We start from the raw sequence: 24,806 nt of genomic DNA, 5'->3' as shown, positions 1-24,806 counted from the left end.
CTTTCAAGCACAGCAGTTACACACAAATACTGCAGCATTTCTTCCTGTTGGTATTAGTGGTGACGCAGCAGCGGCCAACACAACTTCCTCACTTCACTCAGTTTCATTTGTGAGTGAGCTTGAAAGCATTGAACGGTTTGTTTTCGACTTTGATTTTACACATGAGGGACAAGGACACATTAAACTGATCAAAAATGACAATGTTACTAAAAATTTATATTTCAAATAAATGTTTTTGTGCCAAAATGTTCTTTTGAACTTTATATTCATCAGAGAATCCTGGAAAAAAACAAGTTATATATAACGTTACTTTGTATATATAACAGTATATATGACGTTACTTTGAATTGTAAAACTTTTTCCACAATATTACTGTTGTACTGTATTTTTGTGGGAAAAAAATGCAGCCTTGGTGAGCAACCAAGCAAAACTCATTTGGTCAAAAGTTTCGAGCAACTAAGGATAAAATAGATGAGAAAAGTGTGAATAAATTGAACATTAATTAGATATATAAGTGGGTGACATGCAAAAAATAAAACAATTTTTGGAAGTCACGTTAAACTTTTAAAAAAATTAAAAAGTTAAACCTTTGAAGGAGCATCCATTTGAATGGACATTATGCTTCTGGTGATGAGCAACATCATTAGTCATAAGCAGAAGCAAATTCTCATTATTCTGAGAAAAGCACTTATAATAGCAATTACACTATAGCTCATATGTCATCCATCATCTTCCTGTTCCTTTACTTTGGCCACTTTCATTTCTGTCCCCACAGTGTGGAGGGAGTATGGCTCAGCCAAATGAATCTTGGATGTTTTTAGGTTGCAGCTCATGTGCTCCATTTTGTCTGTTTGGTGGCCTTGAGCTCCAAGTCTTTGTGTGGAGTTTGAGCCTTTGCTCAGGGCTGGTGTAGACAATGACCTGATTGCACTTCTCACTGGCTGCGGAGGCACGTTGAGGTTGGACATCACTGCAGGATGTTGCCAGGTGCACTTGCTGAGCTGAAGCACAACACGAGAACGCACGGGGTTGGGCTGGTGTGGTCGAAGCTGATTTGTTTCTTGAGCTTTGGATGTCAGAGGCTTCTGGGATATAGGTGAAGGTTGTTTCATTGGTAACTCCACAGGCTGCTGTGAAGGTGGGATGGTATTGGACAAAGCAGAGGAAGAGAGGACGGCGGTGGAAGGGACCAGACATTTCGCTTGAGTTTCCGAATATTTGCTGGCCCTATTGGTTGATTTCCCTGTTTGTGTTGCAATGGCAACGGTTTTGTTGGTGTTAATGTGGGTGGAGCTGCTCTTTGGATGGAGGGTCGAGAAAGGCCTGGTGGTTTTGTGTCTCTGTTTGGTTATGGTCACAGTCTCACCACTATACAGCAATAGAAAATTTCTTTGACTGTTTAGCGGCAACAGTTTCAGTCCACAGCAAGACTTTTGGAAGATTTCCAAAGTAAGGTCTGAAATGAAAGGATGTCACATCTACAAGTGTTGTCACACCTAATCTTATCAAGTGCCATCACAAGCAACACATTTTCACAGCTTTCATATATACATTATTCAAACAAACTAGAAGTTTTTATCTCATTTATAATGGCACATTTCACACTGTTGATGCATCACATTTAAAACACATTTGTTTGTACACAATTGATCAAAGTGTGGTTTAACTGTCTGAATATTTATTTATCTGTTAAACATATTTAATGCATTCAGAACTATTATTTACTTTAACTCACCGAGTGCCTCGGTGACTGTCTGTGGTATCACATCTTTCAGTACTTCACAGTTAGTATGCAGGGCAGGGTTACAATTCATCTCGAGCAACCAGACCTGCCCAAAACAAACACATCACATTACAATTTAAGTGACTTCTCAAACTATGAAGATGAAGATTAATGGAGCTCTTTTGTTAAAGTGACAAAAAAAGTCAAGTGACATAAATTGACAATATATATATTTAAAATGTATTTTAAAATATATATAATGCTTTACATTTTATAATTAATTTCTAAATTATTATATCAATTTATAAAAGTTATGTTTTGTCCAGTTTGACCATGGAAATTCAGTACTCTGATGAACTACGCTCTATCATACTCGGTCATACTACTAAATAGCCATCAATACACATCTGAACTGTGAAGACTGTTCAAAGTAACTATCAAACAATTCAGTGTCGACTGACAACAAAATCAGAATGCATCCAAAACAATGCGTGAGCACAAAACAGTTGAATTGCTATGTAATGCAATGACAATTGGTAATGAGCTAAATAACCATGCATTAATCGAATGCAATAAAACAAAGAGAAAACAAATAATAACTACATGACCTTTGATTACGTATACATGTCTATTCACCCTTTCCTTTATAAATACCAACAAAAACCCTACAATAGACTTTCGCCAGTAGATGGCAGTCTTACCCAACTCAAATTGCTCTATTTATTTTACAGTAATCAAGCACAATTATATTTTGCCTAACTACAAATATGTACATCAAACTACTTTTTTTGTGCTCACTCTGGAGATGAAAGTGTAAACATATGACAAGAATACACACTGACATTGAGTATGAATCACATTTACACATCAGTGAAGCAGAAAGCATGTCAAGTACTGAATATTTCTAATTCAAGATTCGTAAGGTACTGTTATAGTTTTATGTGTCAAGTATTATCGAGTTTATGCTGTACAATGTAAATGTTGTTGGTTGTTATGTGTGAATCCATAATGATCTGGTAACCTGGAGACCACAAAGCGCCTGGCATGGGGACTGCATGTTTACACTGACAGTACATGGGTTGCCTAGCAACTGCTTGGCAGGGATTGAAGTTAGGATGCTCCATAGGGGACAATCGGCCTCTGAACATCATGTTTGGAGAGAATCATGCCAGCATTAGAAAACTGTATTATAATTGTCATGATGAAACTAAGGAGATTACAGGATAAATAAAGACTTTATATTTGTAATGCGTCTTACCACATTCGGTGGATAATTCTAAAACTAATCTGCTGTGTCTGACTCTGTAAGCCTTTCAGGCTTTAAACACACACACACGCACGCACGCACACACGCACACACACACACACACACAAATTTCCATTCCCCCTGAAGTTCCTATAAACACTCTTTTGTGTCTCACCTTGAAATCCTCATCAATCAAGAAGTCACAACCAATTAGGTCAAAGTAACCAAGTTTGCAGTGCAGCTTGGCTTTGACAGCTTGAAAGCACTGCATGATAATATGTTGCATCCTTTTCTGCAGAATAACAAAACATTCAGGTAGGATGCAGTTTAATTATTGAATACTCAAATTAAATGTTGTTCCTCTGTTTTAGAGTTCATATTTGACTGATAAAATATTTTATTGTGTTTTGAGCTCCAAGATAATATACTGCCCTTAATTTAACACATTTTTATTTTACTATTTGGTTTAATCTTTCTCAATGTATCGGATGAGCTTCTCTTTTAATATTTCATATACTCCCAAAACCGTTGTTACCATGACAACGGTATATCTGCATCCTTTCAAGCAATTTGAATAAATCTACATGCAGTCATTACTTTAAAAGACACATGATTACTTTAAAGATACATTAAGATTAACATATATTATCAGTTAATTATTCTTGATAACAACTTATTATATAAAGCTATAAAACTGATTTGAGCATATTGCTCCGTCGATTTGTGAATAATTATCAAACTCACTGCAAAAAGACCAAGAGCCCAATCTTTAGGCAGACCCTTTGGCAGCATGTAAGTCTCATTAATGTATATATTGAAGCGCTCCATGGACCAAACGGTTTCCTCTTTTAGCAGGCTGTAGAGAGGATTTTTCTTCTGCATGTACTGAAACAAAGCCGAAATTGTAGCATCTTACAACCTGAATACAAGCAATATACATATTAATATTAATGAAGGTTTAAAATACACATTATCTTACTTGATTGGTCAGGTGGGCTGTTATATTGTCAGAGTTTGGGTCATAAAGGTTACATGTCAATCGGATGTAACCATGGCGAAAAAACACCATGTATGGCGAAGTGGAAGCAATTAGAAAGTATGACCGCACATCAAATTTCCGTCCTTTTAGTAGCAAAGGGTTCTGGATGTACCTTAAAAGAATCAGAAGAGAATAGAAAAAAATCATTAGTACTGATTAAATATGTTTAAAAAAAAAAAAAAAAATTCATGTGAATATGTATCAGGCATTTTTTATTATTTAATAAATAACATTTAATATATTATTCTTTATTAATATATTAATTTAATATATAATGTTAAATTATTTAATTAGTATTCATTTAACTAGTATTTTCAAATATTTATTTACAAATTGTTGCGTTAATTTTGTACACTCTTTAATATTGCTGCAGATTTCAGTGAATTGGTTGCCATGCTGTTCTAACATCCTCAATAATAAAAGAGAAATCTTTGCAGTTTTGCCTCGCTAGCATGACAGAAACTAGCCCATGACCTGATCGCTGCCTCCCTGCAGACCAGAAGCTTGTTAACTTACTCTGTGGTACAGCCACTGTATTTTGTAATGCTGACTGATTTCTGAATGAAAAGTTTCGAATGTGGACATCAAGATCTTTTTGATTGATGCCCGTGTCGTTGGCCATGGATTCGGCAGGATTATAGGACACTGCAGCCATGATTCACAGAATGATTACATATAATTAGAGCATGTGACCTTTTGAAATGGTCAGCTTTACTCACTGTTGAACAATCCGAGCTTGTGGCAAATTGAAAAGTGACTTCCTGTTGGACTGCTGCTCTATTGTGTTCTGCAGTCGTTCTCTGAATGCTGTGATGTCTTCTGGTGTCCGCAGTAGAAAAATACCACGGCCTTGGTTAAGGCCTGTGGGTTTGCAGATCCACATGCTGGATGTATCATCGCATATTCCTAAAGGCCACCAATTTTGTATTCATTAGATGCAGTACTGTGTTTATTTCCAAAGTTAGGAATTTATATATATACACTACAGTTTAAAAGTTTGGGATCAGCAAGAGTTTTTTTAAGAAGTCTCTCAAGGCTGTGTTTATTTGATTAAAAATACAGTACAAACAGTAATATTGTGAAATATTATTACAAATTAAAATAACAGTTTTCTATTTTAATATACTTTAAAATATAATTTATTCCTGTGGTGGTAAAGCTGAATTTTCAGTAGCCATTACTCCAGTCTTCAGTGTCACATGATTCATCAGAAATAATTCTAACATGATGATTTATTATCAATGCTGAAAACAGTTGTGCTGCCTAATTTTATTTATTTATTTTTTTTGGAACCAGTGATACTTTTTTTCGGGATTTGATGAATAAAGTTGATCAATTTAACATATTCTTTCTAAATAAAAGTTAATTTATTAAACAACAACAAAAACATACTGACCCCAAACCTTTGAAAGGCAGTGTTTATTGTTACAAAAGATTTCTATTTTGAATAAAGGCACAATTTTGAACATAAGACACTTCTTTAAAACTCTTACTGATCCAAACGGTAGTGTATATAAAGAAATTCATACTTACATTCATAAAATACTCCTATTTTAAATAAATACTGTTCTTTTAAACTTTATATTCATGAAAGAATCCTGGAAAACAACAACCACAACAATGAATCAGTTTTAACAAAAATATAAAAAATATTAAAATATTAACAATATCATGTGACATTGAAGACTGGGGTAATGGCTGCTGAAAATTCAGCTTTGTCATCATAGCGATAAGTTATTAAAATATAAAATGAATGAAAATAGAAAACAGTTACTTTAAATTGTAAACTGTGTTGTAAATTGTAAATTACAATTTTACTGTATTTTTGATCAAATAACTGCAGCTTTGGTGATTAAAGATTATGTGTACTTCAGTGATCTTTAGTCAGATGCATTTACATTGTGACAATGCCTCAGAGTATTTGCAATCAACTGTGTCGACTGTATTTTTGTTTACAAAAGTGTGACCCATATGGCCCATATAATTAGCCTCTTAGCCTCTTAACTGACATCAGGTCAGTGTATCATGGGTTCTCCATGGGAGAGGTCTTATCAGGTCATCATGAGGTTACACTATCATTGGTTCTCCGTGGGGTGTTATTGTATTGTTTGTAGCACATTTGTTACCAGGTATAAAGGTCTGGTCTCACAGACAGTACCTTGGGTTAAGATTGTTTGAAGGATGACATGCTAACATCACTGCTGAAAAACTGCTACCTTCAGTAGATTTTTCTCCCCACAAGAACTCCATTTTATGTATTAAAGATATCTAGTACATTGGCGAGCCACCCAAACCTCTGCTCAGCCAAACAAAATCTAACAACAGTGAGTAAGAGACCACAGTCAAAATCTTAAAAAAATCTTAGGGACCCCAAACTTTTGAATGGTATCTGTATCTATCCGTATAGTTGTACCATTAAAGAAAGCCTCTCTCTCATCTTTCATATCCATACGAAAAGTGACAGGAAAAAAGTCCTCCAGCCTCATCCTCCTGCAACATGTAAACACATTTTGTATGTAGATGCAGTAATTAAATAAAAATAAGAAGGAGAAGAATATTGCAGTGCCTACATATTTTGTTATGTTACTCTGGTACTATCAAAAGGTTTTTCCATTTATAACCTGTTTCCACGTCCATAGTTGACCTTGCTGCTGACTCTGTCATACTCCCTTAGGCTGTTCAGAAGGCCTATCTTAGTGGTCAGGACCTTATTATTGGGTATCTGGTAAATCAACTGGCCACCTGTATGAAAATAAACAGACAAAGTGTAGAATTATTATTATTTTTTTTTTCATGATTGCTGTGAACTTGACATAACGAAACACATCACCTGCTTTGAAGCTGTAGTAGGCAGCAGGTGATTTAGTTTCACACCACTTCAGCTTGTAGTCCGTCCTGGTCTTGTCACATATGCGCTGCCAGCCTCGACTCTCACAATATGACACAACTCTAAATATCAGATCAGACCAAGATATCTGTGTCATGTTTAAAAGGTTTTAAAAAATGGTTTGATAAATTATATAAATTAATAAATATTTTTTGTAATATTTCTTTATTCATCTCATGCTCCTTTCATGGACCTCTTGCAGACTAAAGACCAAGACATACACCAAAACTGCAGTGTCATATACTTTAATCATATACTTTAAAACAACATAGAAAAATCACTGTTAAAAACAAATATCTATCAACTATATCCCACCCCAAACACCTTGGTCAAAGTTTTTTTTCTTCACTCACATGGAGGCCCCATTGCTCCCCCCAAAGTAGAAGAAGGGTCCAGGGCCCCTTGGATCTTCAGGCCGCTTGTCTCTGTCCCTCTCAACAAATGAGACACTCACTGATCCTGTACACACAAGAAATACAAAGTAAACTTCACTTAAAAATAATCACCTAAAATAATACATGGACTGTATTTTTCATTATATATTGAGACAAATATTGGATGGAAAATTGGTAACTGTCCTTGTAAAAATCGCGAATACTGTAACGTGTGTCGGCTGGGGCGATCAAAGTTGCAGTAGTGGGAGACACCTGATCCGAGAAGGTGTTTAATTAATCTCACCTCCTCTTCCTGACCCATGAATGCACGCCTGACTACACTTAACCCTGTATCATGTCGACTAGTTTGTTCGCTGGCACTGAGCCAATACAGTCAATACTGATTAAATAAGTAATTTGACAATTACTGTGGCATTTTAGTTTTAAAACATATCAGTACTACCAATACTACAGTATATTAAAACTAGTGACAATTGTTTTTATGTAACTTATTAATCAGAAGCATCATTACTTTTTACAATTTTTCTTAAAGGTAAGATATTTTACAAACATAATAATAATAATAATAATAATTTCAAAACTAAAATAATTGTAAACATTAATTTCAAACATAAAATCAATTTACAAGCAGAATTTATTTTATTTATTATTATTGCGGTTGTTGTTTCTTTGTATTTATAAAGTGTAAATTGAATCTTTATATTAATTATAAGACCATATATACTATTCCAAGTTACAGGTGGATTACATTGTTTTATGGGTGCACTCAGTAATCTTTCCCTTATTAAACAAGTAGATATAAAGAAATAAATAATACTCAAAATATTCATTGTCAGATCAGTAGCCTAATACAAACTTTTACATGGAGCGTTTTGCCTCATGGGGGCAGCCATGTTGAGATCAGTCAAATACTACTCACTGTATCCCCTAATAAATGGACAGCATTTTCTCATTGCTTTGCATTTCTCATGTTCTCATCTCTATGCTAACAGTGCATTGACTAGTAAAGAACAGTACAGAATCCACGAGTGTCTCCTCATCTACAACAACACAAATACTCTTACACACCTGTCAGGGCTCCATCTGTATGTTTTACTCTGTGTATCTTCTGAGTGACCAGCCTTCTCCTTCGTGTCTCCTTGTTCTTCTCCATCTGCATTTCAGCTTCATTCCCATGTTGCAGCACCACAAACTCGACCCCAGCATTCAGCGGGCTGCCCTTCTCCTTCTCGTCTGATTGGCCCTGGTCGTCCATCGTCTGCTGTGAGTCTCCAAGGACATGCTGTGTGTCCTGTCTCTGTCCAGCACCTGGCTCTTCTCCGTGCTGACCGGGCTCAACCCAGCTCTCACATGACATCACAGTCACACCCCTCCAACCGGTCCAGATCTACGGAGAAAAAAAAAAAAAAAAACAATGAATCAGTTTTAACAAAAATATAAAAAATATTAAAATATTAACAATATCATGTGACATTGAAGACTGGGGTAATGGCTGCTGAAAATTCAGCTTTGTCATCATAGCGATAAGTTATTAAAATATAAAATGAATGAAAATAGAAAACAGTTACTTTAAATTGTAAACTGTGTTGTAAATTGTAAATTACAATTTTACTGTATTTTTGATCAAATAACTGCAGCTTTGGTGATTAAAGATTATGTGTACTTCAGTGATCTTTAGTCAGATGCATTTACATTGTGACAATGCCTCAGAGTATTTGCAATCAACTGTGTCGACTGTATTTTTGTTTACAAAAGTGTGACCCATATGGCCCATATAATTAGCCTCTTAGCCTCTTAACTGACATCAGGTCAGTGTATCATGGGTTCTCCATGGGAGAGGTCTTATCAGGTCATCATGAGGTTACACTATCATTGGTTCTCCGTGGGGTGTTATTGTATTGTTTGTAGCACATTTGTTACCAGGTATAAAGGTCTGGTCTCACAGACAGTACCTTGGGTTAAGATTGTTTGAAGGATGACATGCTAACATCACTGCTGAAAAACTGCTACCTTCAGTAGATTTTTCTCCCCACAAGAACTCCATTTTATGTATTAAAGATATCTAGTACATTGGCGAGCCACCCAAACCTCTGCTCAGCCAAACAAAATCTAACAACAGTGAGTAAGAGACCACAGTCAAAATCTTAAAAAAATCTTAGGGACCCCAAACTTTTGAATGGTATCTGTATCTATCCGTATAGTTGTACCATTAAAGAAAGCCTCTCTCTCATCTTTCATATCCATACGAAAAGTGACAGGAAAAAAGTCCTCCAGCCTCATCCTCCTGCAACATGTAAACACATTTTGTATGTAGATGCAGTAATTAAATAAAAATAAGAAGGAGAAGAATATTGCAGTGCCTACATATTTTGTTATGTTACTCTGGTACTATCAAAAGGTTTTTCCATTTATAACCTGTTTCCACGTCCATAGTTGACCTTGCTGCTGACTCTGTCATACTCCCTTAGGCTGTTCAGAAGGCCTATCTTAGTGGTCAGGACCTTATTATTGGGTATCTGGTAAATCAACTGGCCACCTGTATGAAAATAAACAGACAAAGTGTAGAATTATTATTTTTTTTTTTTTCATGATTGCTGTGAACTTGACATAACGAAACACATCACCTGCTTTGAAGCTGTAGTAGGCAGCAGGTGATTTAGTTTCACACCACTTCAGCTTGTAGTCCGTCCTGGTCTTGTCACATATGCGCTGCCAGCCTCGACTCTCACAATATGACACAACTCTAAATATCAGATCAGACCAAGATATCTGTGTCATGTTTAAAAGGTTTTAAAAAATGGTTTGATAAATTATATAAATTAATAAATATTTTTTGTAATATTTCTTTATTCATCTCATGCTCCTTTCATGGACCTCTTGCAGACTAAAGACCAAGACATACACCAAAACTGCAGTGTCATATACTTTAATCATATACTTTAAAACAACATAGAAAAATCACTGTTAAAAACAAATATCTATCAACTATATCCCACCCCAAACACCTTGGTCAAAGTTTTTTTTCTTCACTCACATGGAGGCCCCATTGCTCCCCCCAAAGTAGAAGAAGGGTCCAGGGCCCCTTGGATCTTCAGGCCGCTTGTCTCTGTCCCTCTCAACAAATGAGACACTCACTGATCCTGTACACACAAGAAATACAAAGTAAACTTCACTTAAAAATAATCACCTAAAATAATACATGGACTGTATTTTTCATTATATATTGAGACAAATATTGGATGGAAAATTGGTAACTGTCCTTGTAAAAATCGCGAATACTGTAACGTGTGTCGGCTGGGGCGATCAAAGTTGCAGTAGTGGGAGACACCTGATCCGAGAAGGTGTTTAATTAATCTCACCTCCTCTTCCTGACCCATGAATGCACGCCTGACTACACTTAACCCTGTATCATGTCGACTAGTTTGTTCGCTGGCACTGAGCCAATACAGTCAATACTGATTAAATAAGTAATTTGACAATTACTGTGGCATTTTAGTTTTAAAACATATCAGTACTACCAATACTACAGTATATTAAAACTAGTGACAATTGTTTTTATGTAACTTATTAATCAGAAGCATCATTACTTTTTACAATTTTTCTTAAAGGTAAGATATTTTACAAACATAATAATAATAATAATAATAATTTCAAAACTAAAATAATTGTAAACATTAATTTCAAACATAAAATCAATTTACAAGCAGAATTTATTTTATTTATTATTATTGCGGTTGTTGTTTCTTTGTATTTATAAAGTGTAAATTGAATCTTTATATTAATTATAAGACCATATATACTATTCCAAGTTACAGGTGGATTACATTGTTTTATGGGTGCACTCAGTAATCTTTCCCTTATTAAACAAGTAGATATAAAGAAATAAATAATACTCAAAATATTCATTGTCAGATCAGTAGCCTAATACAAACTTTTACATGGAGCGTTTTGCCTCATGGGGGCAGCCATGTTGAGATCAGTCAAATACTACTCACTGTATCCCCTAATAAATGGACAGCATTTTCTCATTGCTTTGCATTTCTCATGTTCTCATCTCTATGCTAACAGTGCATTGACTAGTAAAGAACAGTACAGAATCCACGAGTGTCTCCTCATCTACAACAACACAAATACTCTTACACACCTGTCAGGGCTCCATCTGTATGTTTTACTCTGTGTATCTTCTGAGTGACCAGCCTTCTCCTTCGTGTCTCCTTGTTCTTCTCCATCTGCATTTCAGCTTCATTCCCATGTTGCAGCACCACAAACTCGACCCCAGCATTCAGCGGGCTGCCCTTCTCCTTCTCGTCTGATTGGCCCTGGTCGTCCATCGTCTGCTGTGAGTCTCCAAGGACATGCTGTGTGTCCTGTCTCTGTCCAGCACCTGGCTCTTCTCCGTGCTGACGGGGCTCAACCCAGCTCTCACATGACATCACAGTCACACCCCTCCAACCGGTCCAGATCTACGGAGAAAAAAAAAAAAAAAGGATTTTCCACCAGCACTGCCCGACTGACCTCTGGAGAGCCAGTGATCCAGAAAAAAAGCAACATCAGATATGCATGGCTACGTTTCAGCTTGGTGAGTTATTTAATGTGGTCACTGGAATAAAACAGAGGAGTTGCTTGAGAAAATAACCTTGAAACTGCAGTATCAACAAATGCTTTGAGCTTAATTTACCAAAACAATACATTGATATCATCATATACTTTTAAGACACATTAGATACTATTTAACCAAGAAAAAGTTGATATATTTCAGCAATTATATATTAGCTTAGCAGCTACTTTGAATGTAGTAAATACCATTTTTAATGAACTTACACTGATTTTGGAGATCACAAAATGTTTTTTTTCTTCCTTTCCTCTTTTTACAAGTTCCTGTCTCCTCTGGGAACAACTATACAGTTCGTGTTTGTATGATATAGCAGTCTAACATTGTTTTTTCAGTCCATGTACTTAAAAGACTTTTGGAGCATGCTAACTCAATGCTGACCAAACTAGCCAGGCCAATGTAAACAATTACTCGTTACCTAGGAAATGGGTGTCTTAGCAACAGCTACTACAGGCTAGAATCTCAGAACAAAAGAATCACTCCAGGAAATGATTCCCAGTGTCTCCAACCTAACACCATCCATTATTAATTGTCATAGATCACTGTTTTGGCATTATAGTAATGTGAGAATGCATTTTCAAGCACAATGAATTGTCTGCACTGATACCGTTTGTTTTATCTCTCTTAAGCTATTGTGTTCAATTAGGTGTAAAACATACTAGCCATGGGGAAATTAGATCTATTGTTGGTTAAAACAAAACACACTTATCCTTACTGGTTCTTCTTTTCTTATTTTGTTCTATAGCATTAAATATATTTCATATTTCCTAATTTCAAAATGGATGAATGCCCTATTTAAAATTCGGAGTCAATGGGTTTAATTTCTTGCCTATTTATCTCTCTCTTTTTTTTTTAGGATTGTGTCATCATGAGCAAAGCACAAAGGTAAAACATCAAACAAAGAACAAACCCTTAATAAATATCAAACCCAAACACACCTGTCTCTATGCAATTAGAAAGATAGACGCTAAACAGACCTTCATATTCGCATTCTAATTGTGTTAACAATATTGTGTTGCATGAGAGTCCTAAAAACAAGGATTCAATCTGTATTTCCACATGGTGATGTAATGACTCTATGAACTTTTTTTCTAATTTAATACAGTTTTTACATTAGAAACATATTATCGGCATAACAAATGAGTGTTAGAATGTCACGATCAGCTTCACAAATTTACACTGACCTGGAAAAAGTGAAGAATATGAAATATTACTTTGTTTCAGAATTCTAAAAATTTCGGTATGCTTCCAGGTTAAAGTTAGATTTTGATTTCCACATTTTGCAGTGAGGACAGAGATGTGAACCTGTATACATTCAGGTCCTGCAAATGCAGATCGAGATTTATTCTATGTTTTATATCCAGAGGTGCTAGTCATTTCCCACATATTCTAAATTTCAGGGTGTCTCCCAGAAAGTGTGAAAATTACTGCTCTTTATAACAACTGACTCTGGAAGACACACCCAAGACACCAGTGGCAATTAACTGTAATCCCACTCCTGACACTCCCCCCACAATCCCAATAGTTTCGTCTAGGTTTTGCTCAATGGGTAGAATTAATCCAGTGTGATTAGGAATTCATGGAGCAAAAGAACTGATTTTACACCACCCATTTCAAGAAATATATAGTTATACTTATTAGCAGAATACGTACTCACTCATAAAAAGCAGGTGATAAATACATATTTGCATCGCCTGAAAATGTGAGTGGTGTTTGCCTGTGCAAGCCTTTCTAAGCTATATTATGAGGGTCAATGAATAAAAATTTTCTTTTTAATTTCAGTTAATTTCCTAATGTTTATAAACGTATACAAACAATTTAATTGTATAAAGTAAAGAAAGAAAAAAAAACATTACATCTTGTATCACGTGAATATGTTTGTGATTGTCTTTTACTTGAGGTCACAAGCTCTTAGCCGCGTTTCCACTGTCGGGCCAAAAGCGGGCGTGCTAGTGCGTGCCAGGGCCAGTCGCGTTTCCACTGTCACTTCCGGGGCTTGATCGTGCTTCATCGGTGCTTCCTCGGGGCCAACGGCCCTGGGCCAAAGCGGGCCAGCTGGGGCTAGGGGAGTGGTTATGAACACAGGCGGAGTTTCTCCGCATCTGGAGAGCGTCAGCGCCGCGGATCATTTCATAAAGTTAACAGCTATAACACCAGCATTAAAGAGTTTTAAATAAGTTTAGTTCAAAACTCACTTTCAGACAGCAGCAAGTGTTTGAAATAACTTGATCCGATGTATATTATGATCAACATACAAGGCATACATTTTTATAAGCGATGCAAAAGACTATGCACGCTAGCCGTTAACATTACCATAGTAAACATGGTAAATACGACCGCTTGAAGAAATCAGACGTCAGCTTCTTATTCACAATCGTGTATTTATTTAGTAACATATTTTATCGGTCAATCTCGTATCGAGAGTTTAGCTCCGCGTATGTCATAAAAATATAATAATGTTTTTTGTTCGGGAGCTTTTATAAAAATATAGAAATTATCATTCTTTCTAAATGTGATGTAGCCTATATACTGTGACTACAAATAAACAGAAACAGACTCGACTGAAGTAGGTTATGTTCATACCGCTTTATTTCTGTGTGACTATTCAATCCTGATAAATTAATTCATTATGATCAATGTATCACTTATTATTGTAAAACATCGATGCTTTTGGATTTAAATCTTTTGGATTTAAATCAGCCACACCTTGCCAGTAGACTGCAATCTGATCGACGCTGTGTACAGAGTGCTGTGTAGGTGGACAAAAAAAACAGGTTTGTTTTACAGCCATGCAACTCCCCTGGCGCACCATCTGCTTATGAGTGTGTGTGTGTGTGAGAGAGAGAGACACTGTATATTTGTTTTTGGAGGACTGACCCATTCCTCATCATTGCCACCAACCAGGAAATACTGAATCATTTACGTATACAGTAAACCAATGAGCACTTTTTAAATAATTTTCTAAAACTCACCATAACTTTGAGACACAATGGAGTGTGGAGTAGTGAACAGGAAAAGCAATGCATTTTTATGCCCTCAACAGTTGGGGAAAGAGTGATGTCATCTTATTGTCATCATGCTATGCCAACAATGACTTGTTTCTCAGTCACCAGTACTTGATTAACTGGTGTATTACTGAAGTAAATGAGGGGTGACATGGTTATTTTGTACAATGAGGAGCATTAATGAAATAAGGAACACAAGGCCCTTTAAAAATTTAATCTTAAAATGCACAGGAACAAAATTCAAATACAGATTAAAAACAAAAAAGTATAATTATCACTAAGGCTTTTCTTAAAGTGTTTGCTATCACTGAACACAGAACGTTCTTAATAATCGAGAATATGTGGTTAGGAGTTGTGATAAGAACCCTTTGCAAACTAATCTGGGAGTTCCCTATCAGTATGACTACTTATCCACCTTAAAGCTATGTCACAGCCATTTAAACACGTGTTCATCCTGACAGCCCCGTTCCACTTCATTAGCAATTCTAGGTTAACCTCACCCTTGTTGGTTGGAATCTAGTTTGACTACATCTGAGCAAGCACAGACCGGTGCTGGAATTCTCCACTGTGTTTCTAGCAATGCGGAATTCTTTTGTGATGTCACGCGATGGCAGGCTCTCCTGCTGTCTTCACTTGAACTTCTGCATACTTGTTTAACTCAATCTAATGCTCATAAACATTTTGTTTTATAATTTACCTAATTTTTATTTTAATGGCAAACAAACTTTAATAGATTCACAATTCTTCGCTTGATTATCCAATTACCATTAACTGGATAAATAGTTTCTATTATAATGCTGATGTACTGGATTATAGAAGTAATGGTACTGTAAGTGTAACTTACACTAGCATGATAGGAAAACACCTTTGCTACTGCTAAGAAATGTTTCTAATTGAATGAGTCACCTGAGTGCTTGGCAGCATTTAAGATCCTGTATGGGTGTATCTCAATTATTAACATTAAATTATAATTATGGATTTAAAATAGGATCTCACCCTGAAGCCATGTGACTTTTCACAAAAATGTGATTACTCTAGAAATGTGCATTTACATCAGAATACCTAAGATTCTGCTTATGTTTTTTTACATAATATTTTGTTCATTCATATATATATATATATATATATATATACACATACACACAACAGATGCACTGACTTGATCAAAAGTGACAGTATCTTCACTTAAATTATTTATTCAACATTGATAATATTAAGAAAAGTTTCTTGAGCATCAAATCAGCATATTAGAATGATTTCTGAAGGATCATATGAAACTGAAGACTGTACTAACGGCTGCTGAAAATTCAGCTTTGCCATCATAGGAATAAAGTACATTTTAAAATATATACACAAACACAAAATGTTTTTTTGTATGGTAAATTGTAATATTATTTCACTGTATTACTGTTTTAACTGTATTTTTTTTCAAATAAATGGCGAGCATAAGAGACTTCTTTCCAAAACATTAGAAATGTACATTCAGATAATGAACAAAAGGTCCTTTGTAATTCTGAACATGGTTATTTTTAGTTGCTGTACTACTACTCTAACCGATAACAAAAGGGATTTAAAGGTCCTTCCATGTCATAGTTTAAAGTTGGGTGCCAAATGCTGCATTATAGCAGCAGACAAAACCCTCTGTGACAGACTATTTCAGAGATGACAGAAATGGCAAATAAAGGGCCATTGTGTTGGTTTTGTATCAGAACTTTATTGAGCCATTGTATCATTTTACATTCAAACTTCAAATGAATCATTCATATGACCATTCACAGCATTTTGTGTTTGAGTACATAGGTGCATAAAGGTAAAAAGCTCTTTTACGTATCATTGTCCTGCTGTCCTTGCACCTCACTACGACAGAGGCCTCATTGGCAGTGTGCTTTCCACAGCAACACAATGAGGTCCTGGCAGAACAGGGCAAATTGAGGTAGTTAAAAAGGAGCTCTGTTCACATGTAACTGGATCTTGCTTTGCTCTGAGGCCAGGCATTCCGGTCGACCCACTGAGGAGTCACATGAACACAATGACCAGGCCAGCAGCAGAGCCAGACCCAGATTTACTGACAGCCATTAACATACACCTTACCTGATCGCTGAAAACATGCCTGACTGACCTGATACAATCGAAAGAAATGTCTCAAGACACACTCAATTAAAGTCTCAAGTGTTTGCATTATTTCTGTACCTTTTAACACACTACAATTGATGTTATATTCACTTTCGTTGCTCCAATCCACATATTTGCAAATCAGCAGTTAGTTGGAAAGAAACTAGTCAACATACTGTTACAGAGTGAACACTGTGGGCTTTTTTTCCATGTGGAATTTAGTTACCATGGTAACACTGGAGGATGGTTGTGTTGGGTAATCAGCAAGTGACAAAAATCCTTTTATCATGCCCATTTCTGATCTAGCTTTTTACACTCTGTTTATTAGTTGTAGTAGCCTACATCAACAGACTCAGTTTGCAGTATATATCAGAAGAATTATGATGTAATTCCTTGAAACAAAATGCAGTGAGCAAAAACATAAAATATACACACAAGTATATGTCAGAGATGATTTTTCTTGCCAAGGCCAAATTACTTTTCTTGCAGGTTTATTGCAGAAACTTTGACTCATAACACATGGAAGAGAATTGCAAAATATCAGTCTTCCAGTGCAGGATTCACAGTTTCTTATAAAATTACTTATATACATATAAATATATTGCCCATTAACAACATATGTGAAGCCTGTTGGGGGTTATAGCTCAGGTTTGCATCCTAATGACACGTTTCTTGATAAAAGTTACCATGACAGGAGCTTAATTTGCATATATTGATAGGAAAATAACATTTACTACATCCTTCTATCAAGCACACTGAAGTTATTCTTTCAAGAGGACCATTCAGTGGGTTGAGATGTGAAAAGATGACATTAGCTTGTAATGGACGGCATTACCAGACAGTATTAGACACAAATTATTAGATCTAACCATATCTGGTAAGACGCCCATCAACAGGCCTGGCTTTGTGACCTCACACCTGATAAAGAGGGAATGATGTTAACTCACAAATTAAAAATCATGCGATAAAGTGCTCAGTTTGGTTTATGCCATAAAACAATTTTGTTCAGAACAAACAATTGCTGAGGTTTGATCACAGCCAGAAAATGGATCTGCTAGGATTTCAAAAGGCCTAGATTGCGTGGTTATGTAAATACGGGCAATAAAAACACAAAAAAGGGGGATGGTGATTGACAAACGAGTCCATTTCATACATAAGAAAAGAATAAAAAAAGTACCCCAGACAAGCAAATATGGGTGTGGTCCAGTATTTGCGAGTCAATTCACCCACCTTAAACAAACATTCAGTGCCTCAATGACTTTACGACCATTGCTTCTGCCCACACATCATGTTTTAAGGGAAGGAAAAACAGGACTTTCTGTTCCCTTCATAAATTTAAAAGTGGCAAAGGACATCATAGTTCAAATTCCCATTTCCTGTAACATAAATCAAATTACTCAAGGTAAAGCTCCTAAAAAAATGCTGTCAAAGACCTGTTATCTACCGCTGAGTGACATGTTTAACATGGACATTCATGTCCATGAATGAACTGGCCCCCCGACTGAGCCTGGTTTCTCCCAAGGTTTTTTCTCCATTCTGTCACCGATGGAGTTTTGGTTCCTTGCCGCTGTCGCCTCTGGCTTGCTTAGTTGGGGACACTTCATTTCCAGCGATATCGTCGCCTTGATTGCACAGATACTATGATACTATGAACTGAGCTGAATGAAGACATCACTGAATTCAATGATGAACTGTCTTTAACTGGAAAATTAGTGTTTACTATTGTCATTTTGCATTATTGACACACTATTTTCCTAATTAATGCTGTTCAGTTGCTTTGACACAATCTGTATTGTTAAAAGCGCTATATAAATAAAGGTGACTTGACATTCGCCAAGATGATTTTCTGTGGGAAAATATATAGTCAGGGATAAAAGACAGAGAGGGAAAAATGGGAAGAGGAGAGGTTGAGGATGTCATTATGTCTATTTTTATCAGGAGGGTTATGCTGAGCTCATGTGTCAGTTGCAGGATGTGCCACGCAGGTAAAACGAGCTGGACTAATCATGGCTCACCTGCTATCACAAAAGCCACACTGAACATAAGAGGGGGAGGGGACGAGGAAACTTTCAGCAGGTCTGGTTTAACAGTCAACCGACTGGTATTCTTTAACTAAGGCTGGGTGGGGTTCAGACGTCTCAAACACAAAATGGAACACGGACATGAATGAAACAAAGCCCCTCGAGTTTCTTCTTAGATCATTTCTAAAGGCTTTCTTCCAAAGCAACATTTCAGGATTATGAACTTTCTAACTGCTGATACTTTACCACATTGCTTTCTAAATTTCAACATGCAAATTGTTTCCCATGAGTAAAAACACACAGTACAAAAAGTATATCCTAGGTTAGTGTAGATCAAGACTACACCAGGAAGTGCAGAGAGGCCGTTATGGTTTCTGTGGAAACATGGCTTACGCATACAGTATTTACCTATTGTCAAACAAACACATGCTCTGATGTGGCTTTCTCATCCCAACGGTGGAAACAAAGCCAAAACAAATGCTGTCAAACATCGAAGTAGTGATAAGAATTGCTGCCATGACAACAGTAGAGTCGTTCCCATGTCATATCACATATGTGACCCTGAACCACAAAACCAGTCATAAGGGTCAATTTTTGGAAATTGAGATTTATACAACATCTGAAAGCTGAATAGATAAGCTTTCCATTGATGTATGGATTGTTAGGATAGGACAATATTTGGCCGAGATACAACTATTTGAAAATCTGGAATCTGAGGGTGCAAAAAAATCTAAATACTGAGAAAATCGCCTTTAAAGTTGTCCAAATGAAGTTCTTAGCAATGCATATTACTAATCAAAAATTAAGTTTTGATACATTTACGGTAGGAAATTTACAAAATATCTTCATGGAACATGATCTTTACTTAATATCCTAAAGATTTTTGGCATAAAAGAAAAATCGATAATTTTGACCCATACAATGTTTTTTTGGCTATTGCTAAAAATATACCCAAGTGACTTAAGACTGGTTCTGTGGTCCAGGGTCACATATGAGGACATGTAAAATAAGTTGCAAGTAGACTAGCATTATAATATTTGTACTTGAGTGACTGGAGTGAACTAACATGAGGACTTACCCTTGAAGCAATGAGGTCACCCAACAAACATCGTTACCAGACAGTGTTAGAAAACAGATACACAGTCCAGCACTGTCCGGTAAGATGACTGCTAAGTGCCAGCAGAGAGGGTTAATATTTCCAGGACACTGATACAGAAAGATCTGGATCTGACGTTAGCGGACAGCCATCATCATCATTACCAGGCAGTATTAGAGAAAATAATGAAATCCAATGCTGCCTCGTAAGATGGAGAAGACTACCCAAATCAATCTTAATAAGCAGAAAAAAATCTCAGTCTGGTGAAATATATCAAATGCCACACCAAATCAGCACCAAAACATTGCTGAAACATACTACTAACAGAACTATAAGCTACCAGTTCCTTTGTTTAAAGTTGGATGGCACTATTTGGGGAGTCAACCATAGAAACTACAACAGTTCTTGATAACAGCTCTGACTCAACTGTCCCAGACAAAGGGTATGCCAGCAAAATATCCTGCTTTGCTTAAAAACAGGTAGAGCTAGTACTGCACATGGCTTTGAAAGAAACAAAGGCCCTCGAGTCTCTTCTTAGATCATTTCTAAAGGCTTTCATCTAAAGCAGCATTTCACAATTATGAACTTTCTAACTGCTACCACATTGTTTTCTAAATGGTTTCCCATCAATAAAAACATACAGTATAAAAGGTATATCCTACGCCAGTTCTAGACTACACCAGGAAGTGCAGAGAGGCCGTTATGGTTTCTGTGGAAACATGGCTTACGCATTCAGTATTTACCTAATTGTCAAACAAACACATGCTCTGATGTGGCTTTCTCATCCTAACGCTGTCAAACGAAGGAGCGATAAGAATTGCTACCATGACAACAGCATGGTAGTCTTTCCCATATCATATCACATACGAGGACATGTACAGTAAGTTGCAAGTAGACTAGCATTATTATATTATACACTTGAGTGAACTAACATGAGGACTTACCCTTGAAGCAATGAGGTCACCCAACAAACATCGTTACCAGACAGTGTTAGAAAACAGATACACAGTCCAGCACTGTCCAGTAAGATGACTGCTAAGCGCCAGCGGAGAGGGTTAATATTGCCAGGACATTGACACAGAAAGATCTGGATCTGACGTTCGCGGACAGCAATCATCATCATTACCAGGCAGTATTAGAGAAAATAATGAAATCCAATGCTGCCTCGTAAGATGGAGAAGACTACCCAAATCAATCTTAATAAGCAGAAAAAAATCTCAGTCTGGTGAAATATATCAAATGCCACACCAAATCAGCACCAAAACATTGCTGAAACATACTACTAACAGAACTATAAGCTACCAGTTCCTTTGTTTAAAGTTGGATGGCACTATTTGGGGAGTCAACCATAGAAACTACAACAGTTCTTGATAACAGCTCTGACTCAATTGTCCCAGACAAAGGGTATGCCAGCAAAATATCCTGCTTTGCTTAAAAACAGGTAGAGCTAGTACTGCACATGGCTTTGTTCATCTGAAAACTGCAGCTGAGGCACAGAGTGGGCCACTGAGACAGTTAATAATTGCCCAAACCTGTTCTGACTGGTCTGATTTGATATCATGGCCAGGCTGGGAGGGCTGTTCGCTTTAACAATATAATGTTGAGGGAACAAAATACGCATTTCTGCTAAACAGTGGCCCCCAAACCCAACCCCTTGGCGCTGAAAGCAACAAAGGCCTTGCTGAGTGGCGCTGAAAGATTCACTCATCCTCATAGTGCATGATACATACCAAAAACCCCGGTTGTCTTATTAAACGTGAGAGAAACGGTATTACTGTGAGTGTGGGAAGGGTTGACGGATGCTAATGTTAGTTGACACACTATGTAGTGATAACAGCGTGCAGGAATGTTGTTCCGGACTGACCTGCCACCGGATTCGGCATTGAGAAGGTCGATCTAGATCATTTCTGTTTACTGAGTAACGTCTGTAGAAACTCCATCTTTAGCATACTGATAGTTGAATGTTTCTTCACAGATGTTAGCATAATGGCTAAATATTGGAGAGAGTGTAAAGAGAGTGGAGAGGTGGTAAAATGAACTACTGATCAGACTTTATTGCTAGATTAGACCTGCAAAGTACTGCATAGTAGTCGTTGTTGTGATTATACTTTTCAAATGCCCAATTGTAACAGTTAAAATGGGAAAAACAAACTCAAAATCAAGCAAATTCTTCAAAACTTTTTCTACAAAGCAAAAAAGTGTGACAAAGAACTGAATTTATAGATCTTGTGAGAAAATGAGAAAGGAGGAGAGCGTTAAAGGGAGCAGAAGTAGAGAGAATGGGAGGGAAACGTAAGGATAGAGAGAGAGAGAGAGTGCCTGTAACCTTACCGTCATGAAAGGGACCCTGGTAAAGTAACAAAAAAAAGCAAGTAAGGGGGAAAAGAAAGAAAGAAAAAAATCTCAAATTTCCAGCAAGTGCCTGAAAAGGCTTCAGCTTCCTCTTGCTCAGTCAGGACCCATGAAATGAAAAGCTCAAGCAGACCTGCTCTCCCAGACCGCAGCCTCTATTTGGTTAATCATCAGCATTATAAACCAGTGCAGCAGGCCTTCTGAGAAAGAAAAAAAAGAGAGGAAGAGAAGAAGAGAGAGAGAGGGAAAAAAGAATAAGTCAGAAGAAGAATACGTTTTAAGCACATACTTGAGGGTTCTCGTCTATGGTCAAAGTCCGTCTGTGAGAATAGGTCTCCCCTGTTCTGTTTTTCCTCTCTCTTTCCCTCACATTTCAGCTGCCATCGGTGCAGGTTTAACCTTTCCTGGCTGTCTGCACGGGTCTCAGAGTTGAGAGTGAGGTGTGATCAGGTAACCCTGCCCTCCTGGTTGGAATGTGACTCCATGCTGAAATGGACAACCTGAGGGGTAAACTAGGCTTGGCTATAATCAATAGTTTGTGAAGAACAAAGACAAGGAAACCCTAAACCTTACTTAAAGGCGGGCCTCGCTCCGACGACTCTAATTGCGCTTCAGGTTTAAATGGATGTGTTGCTTCCTACTATATGCATACAAAGAGAGAAATAATTCGATATATTCCAAGGTTTCTGAGTTTAAAAACTCCCCGAGATCATGCAAAACTAGTATATTTCCTTGCTCAAAATAATTTTTCCTGATGGGAATAGGAAGTGGATACAGGTTATTTGCATATGTGGTATTTTTCCATAATTTCCAGAGAACTCCTTTCAATCTTTCAGCATAAGTATGCTAAACATCTTTATTTTTTAAATTATGTTAAACATCTTTTCTTAATAATCTTCTAAAAAGTCTAAAAAAATATCATCTGACATTTTCAAAAATGTCTAAAAATGCACACCTGCTTATAGATGGCGTCCCATGAACATGCTTAATGTGCACCGAGGCAGATTGCTGCTCTTAAGTACACAAGTTCAATGTGCCGGACTTCCGTGACCTCTCACCCATGCACAGTAATTAATACGCCATTTTCTTCCCTCACACGAAGGAACAAACACTACTGCATGAACCACTGGTCGCTTCCAGCACTAACGGCTCTGTGATAATGGCTTCATCGGCCTCCAAACGTGGAGATCTGTTACCTTTCCACATTGTCCCGGGGAGAGCTCAACTCTCATAATGCTTCAGCTGGGTTATAGAACTGTGACAAATGACTCATTCAGATGAGGGAATGAAACAGACTCATTTTCCTCCACCCACCAATCAAAACCCTCCACCTCACTGTGCATCCATTGTGCTGCCTAGCCGACATTTTCTTTCCACTGCAGACACGCTATTTTACAATGCATTTATCAGCAATAATGAAATGACTGGATGACATAAGCCTGCCTTTCGAAGCGATATCAAGACGGTGTCACTACAAGAGAGGAGTTAGTATTAATCTAAAGCAGCGATCGTGACTATCAAAAAAGAAGGATAAAAGAGCAGACGACAGCTTAGCGCGTATAAGCTAATAGACACTTGTTTGCGTTCCGCATCAGAAGCCGCCAAAACAGCAATCATCGTCTCGCTTCCTCTGAAATCATGCCAAAAAGACACGCAAAGACAAGTCTTACTACAAGCAATCAGGAAAGCAAATGCAATTAATCTTTATATGCTTATAGAATAAGGAAAATGCAAACTAAATGCTGCTGTTTTTCAGTATTTTAACACTATAAAAAGCTTTCAAAAATATGAAAATATGTTTAATAATTAGAAATAACTCACAACCCCTTTCTTTATCAACAAAGGCCCTTTCTGTCAGTCATTAGATATTAGCGAGCGTCCTTCTAAAGCTCTATTTTCAGCAAAAGTAGAGAGGTCTCCGAAGCCCCCTCTTTATCCCCTTTGACAAGTCTGGCGGTTTGCCTCTACCTGCCCAAACTGGTCTATCCAGTCAAGGAATGACGGTTTGTGTCTATTGTGTTCTCTTTTTCTTTCCGTTTAAACGGATTGGAATTTGATACAGATTATCAGAGCCCTAACCAACTTCAAAAAAACATCCATGTTCTATGTCACTTATGAGTTCTTTACTTTGAACTGTACAAATTGTAAATACCACTGTGTGGCTACCATGACATGGTCTGTTAGCAAACAGGAACATAACTAAGGGTGGGGACAACGAGCGCAAACTCAAGCAAACCACGCAATACAAAAAGATATGAAAAGTTTTAGTTCAAAAAGAGTTACCCGTTCCATCCTCCAACTGATCCACTAGATACCAG

At 37.0% G+C, this 24,806-nt stretch overlaps 1 protein-coding gene across 2 annotated transcripts in view; it reads right to left on the bottom strand.

Moving 5' to 3' along the window:
* LOC107716116 (protein polyglycylase TTLL10-like) overlaps positions 1-24,806 on the bottom strand; it is a 26,002-nt gene extending 1,196 nt beyond the window's left edge. The window contains exons 1-12 of one of the 2 annotated variants that reach the window (XM_016522449.1): positions 24,772-24,806; positions 11,435-11,753; positions 10,325-10,430; positions 9,915-10,033; positions 9,706-9,826; positions 9,498-9,574; positions 4,728-4,914; positions 3,949-4,120; positions 3,714-3,854; positions 3,145-3,261; positions 1,736-1,829; positions 588-1,456 (exon numbers count right to left, since the gene is read on the bottom strand). In XM_016522449.1, coding sequence (XP_016377935.1) covers positions 720-1,456; positions 1,736-1,829; positions 3,145-3,261; positions 3,714-3,854; positions 3,949-4,120; positions 4,728-4,914; positions 9,498-9,574; positions 9,706-9,826; positions 9,915-10,033; positions 10,325-10,430; positions 11,435-11,753; positions 24,772-24,780 — 2,199 coding nt within the window. In that variant the 5' untranslated portion in view covers positions 24,781-24,806 and the 3' untranslated portion in view covers positions 588-719. Of the gene's footprint in view, positions 1-587; positions 1,457-1,735; positions 1,830-3,144; positions 3,262-3,713; positions 3,855-3,948; positions 4,121-4,727; positions 4,915-6,421; positions 6,499-6,629; positions 6,751-6,838; positions 7,028-9,497; positions 9,575-9,705; positions 9,827-9,914; positions 10,034-10,324; positions 10,431-11,434; positions 11,754-24,771 lie in introns of those variants that run through there. The other variant, XM_016522450.1, reaches the window with a different exon arrangement.

This window comes from Sinocyclocheilus rhinocerous, unplaced genomic scaffold (genome assembly GCF_001515625.1).
Source record: "Sinocyclocheilus rhinocerous isolate Xijiao unplaced genomic scaffold, SAMN03320098_v1.1 scaffold148, whole genome shotgun sequence".
In the NCBI taxonomy this organism is placed as follows: domain Eukaryota; kingdom Metazoa; phylum Chordata; class Actinopteri; order Cypriniformes; family Cyprinidae; genus Sinocyclocheilus; species Sinocyclocheilus rhinocerous.
This window is presented reverse-complemented; position numbering and strand designations above follow the sequence as displayed.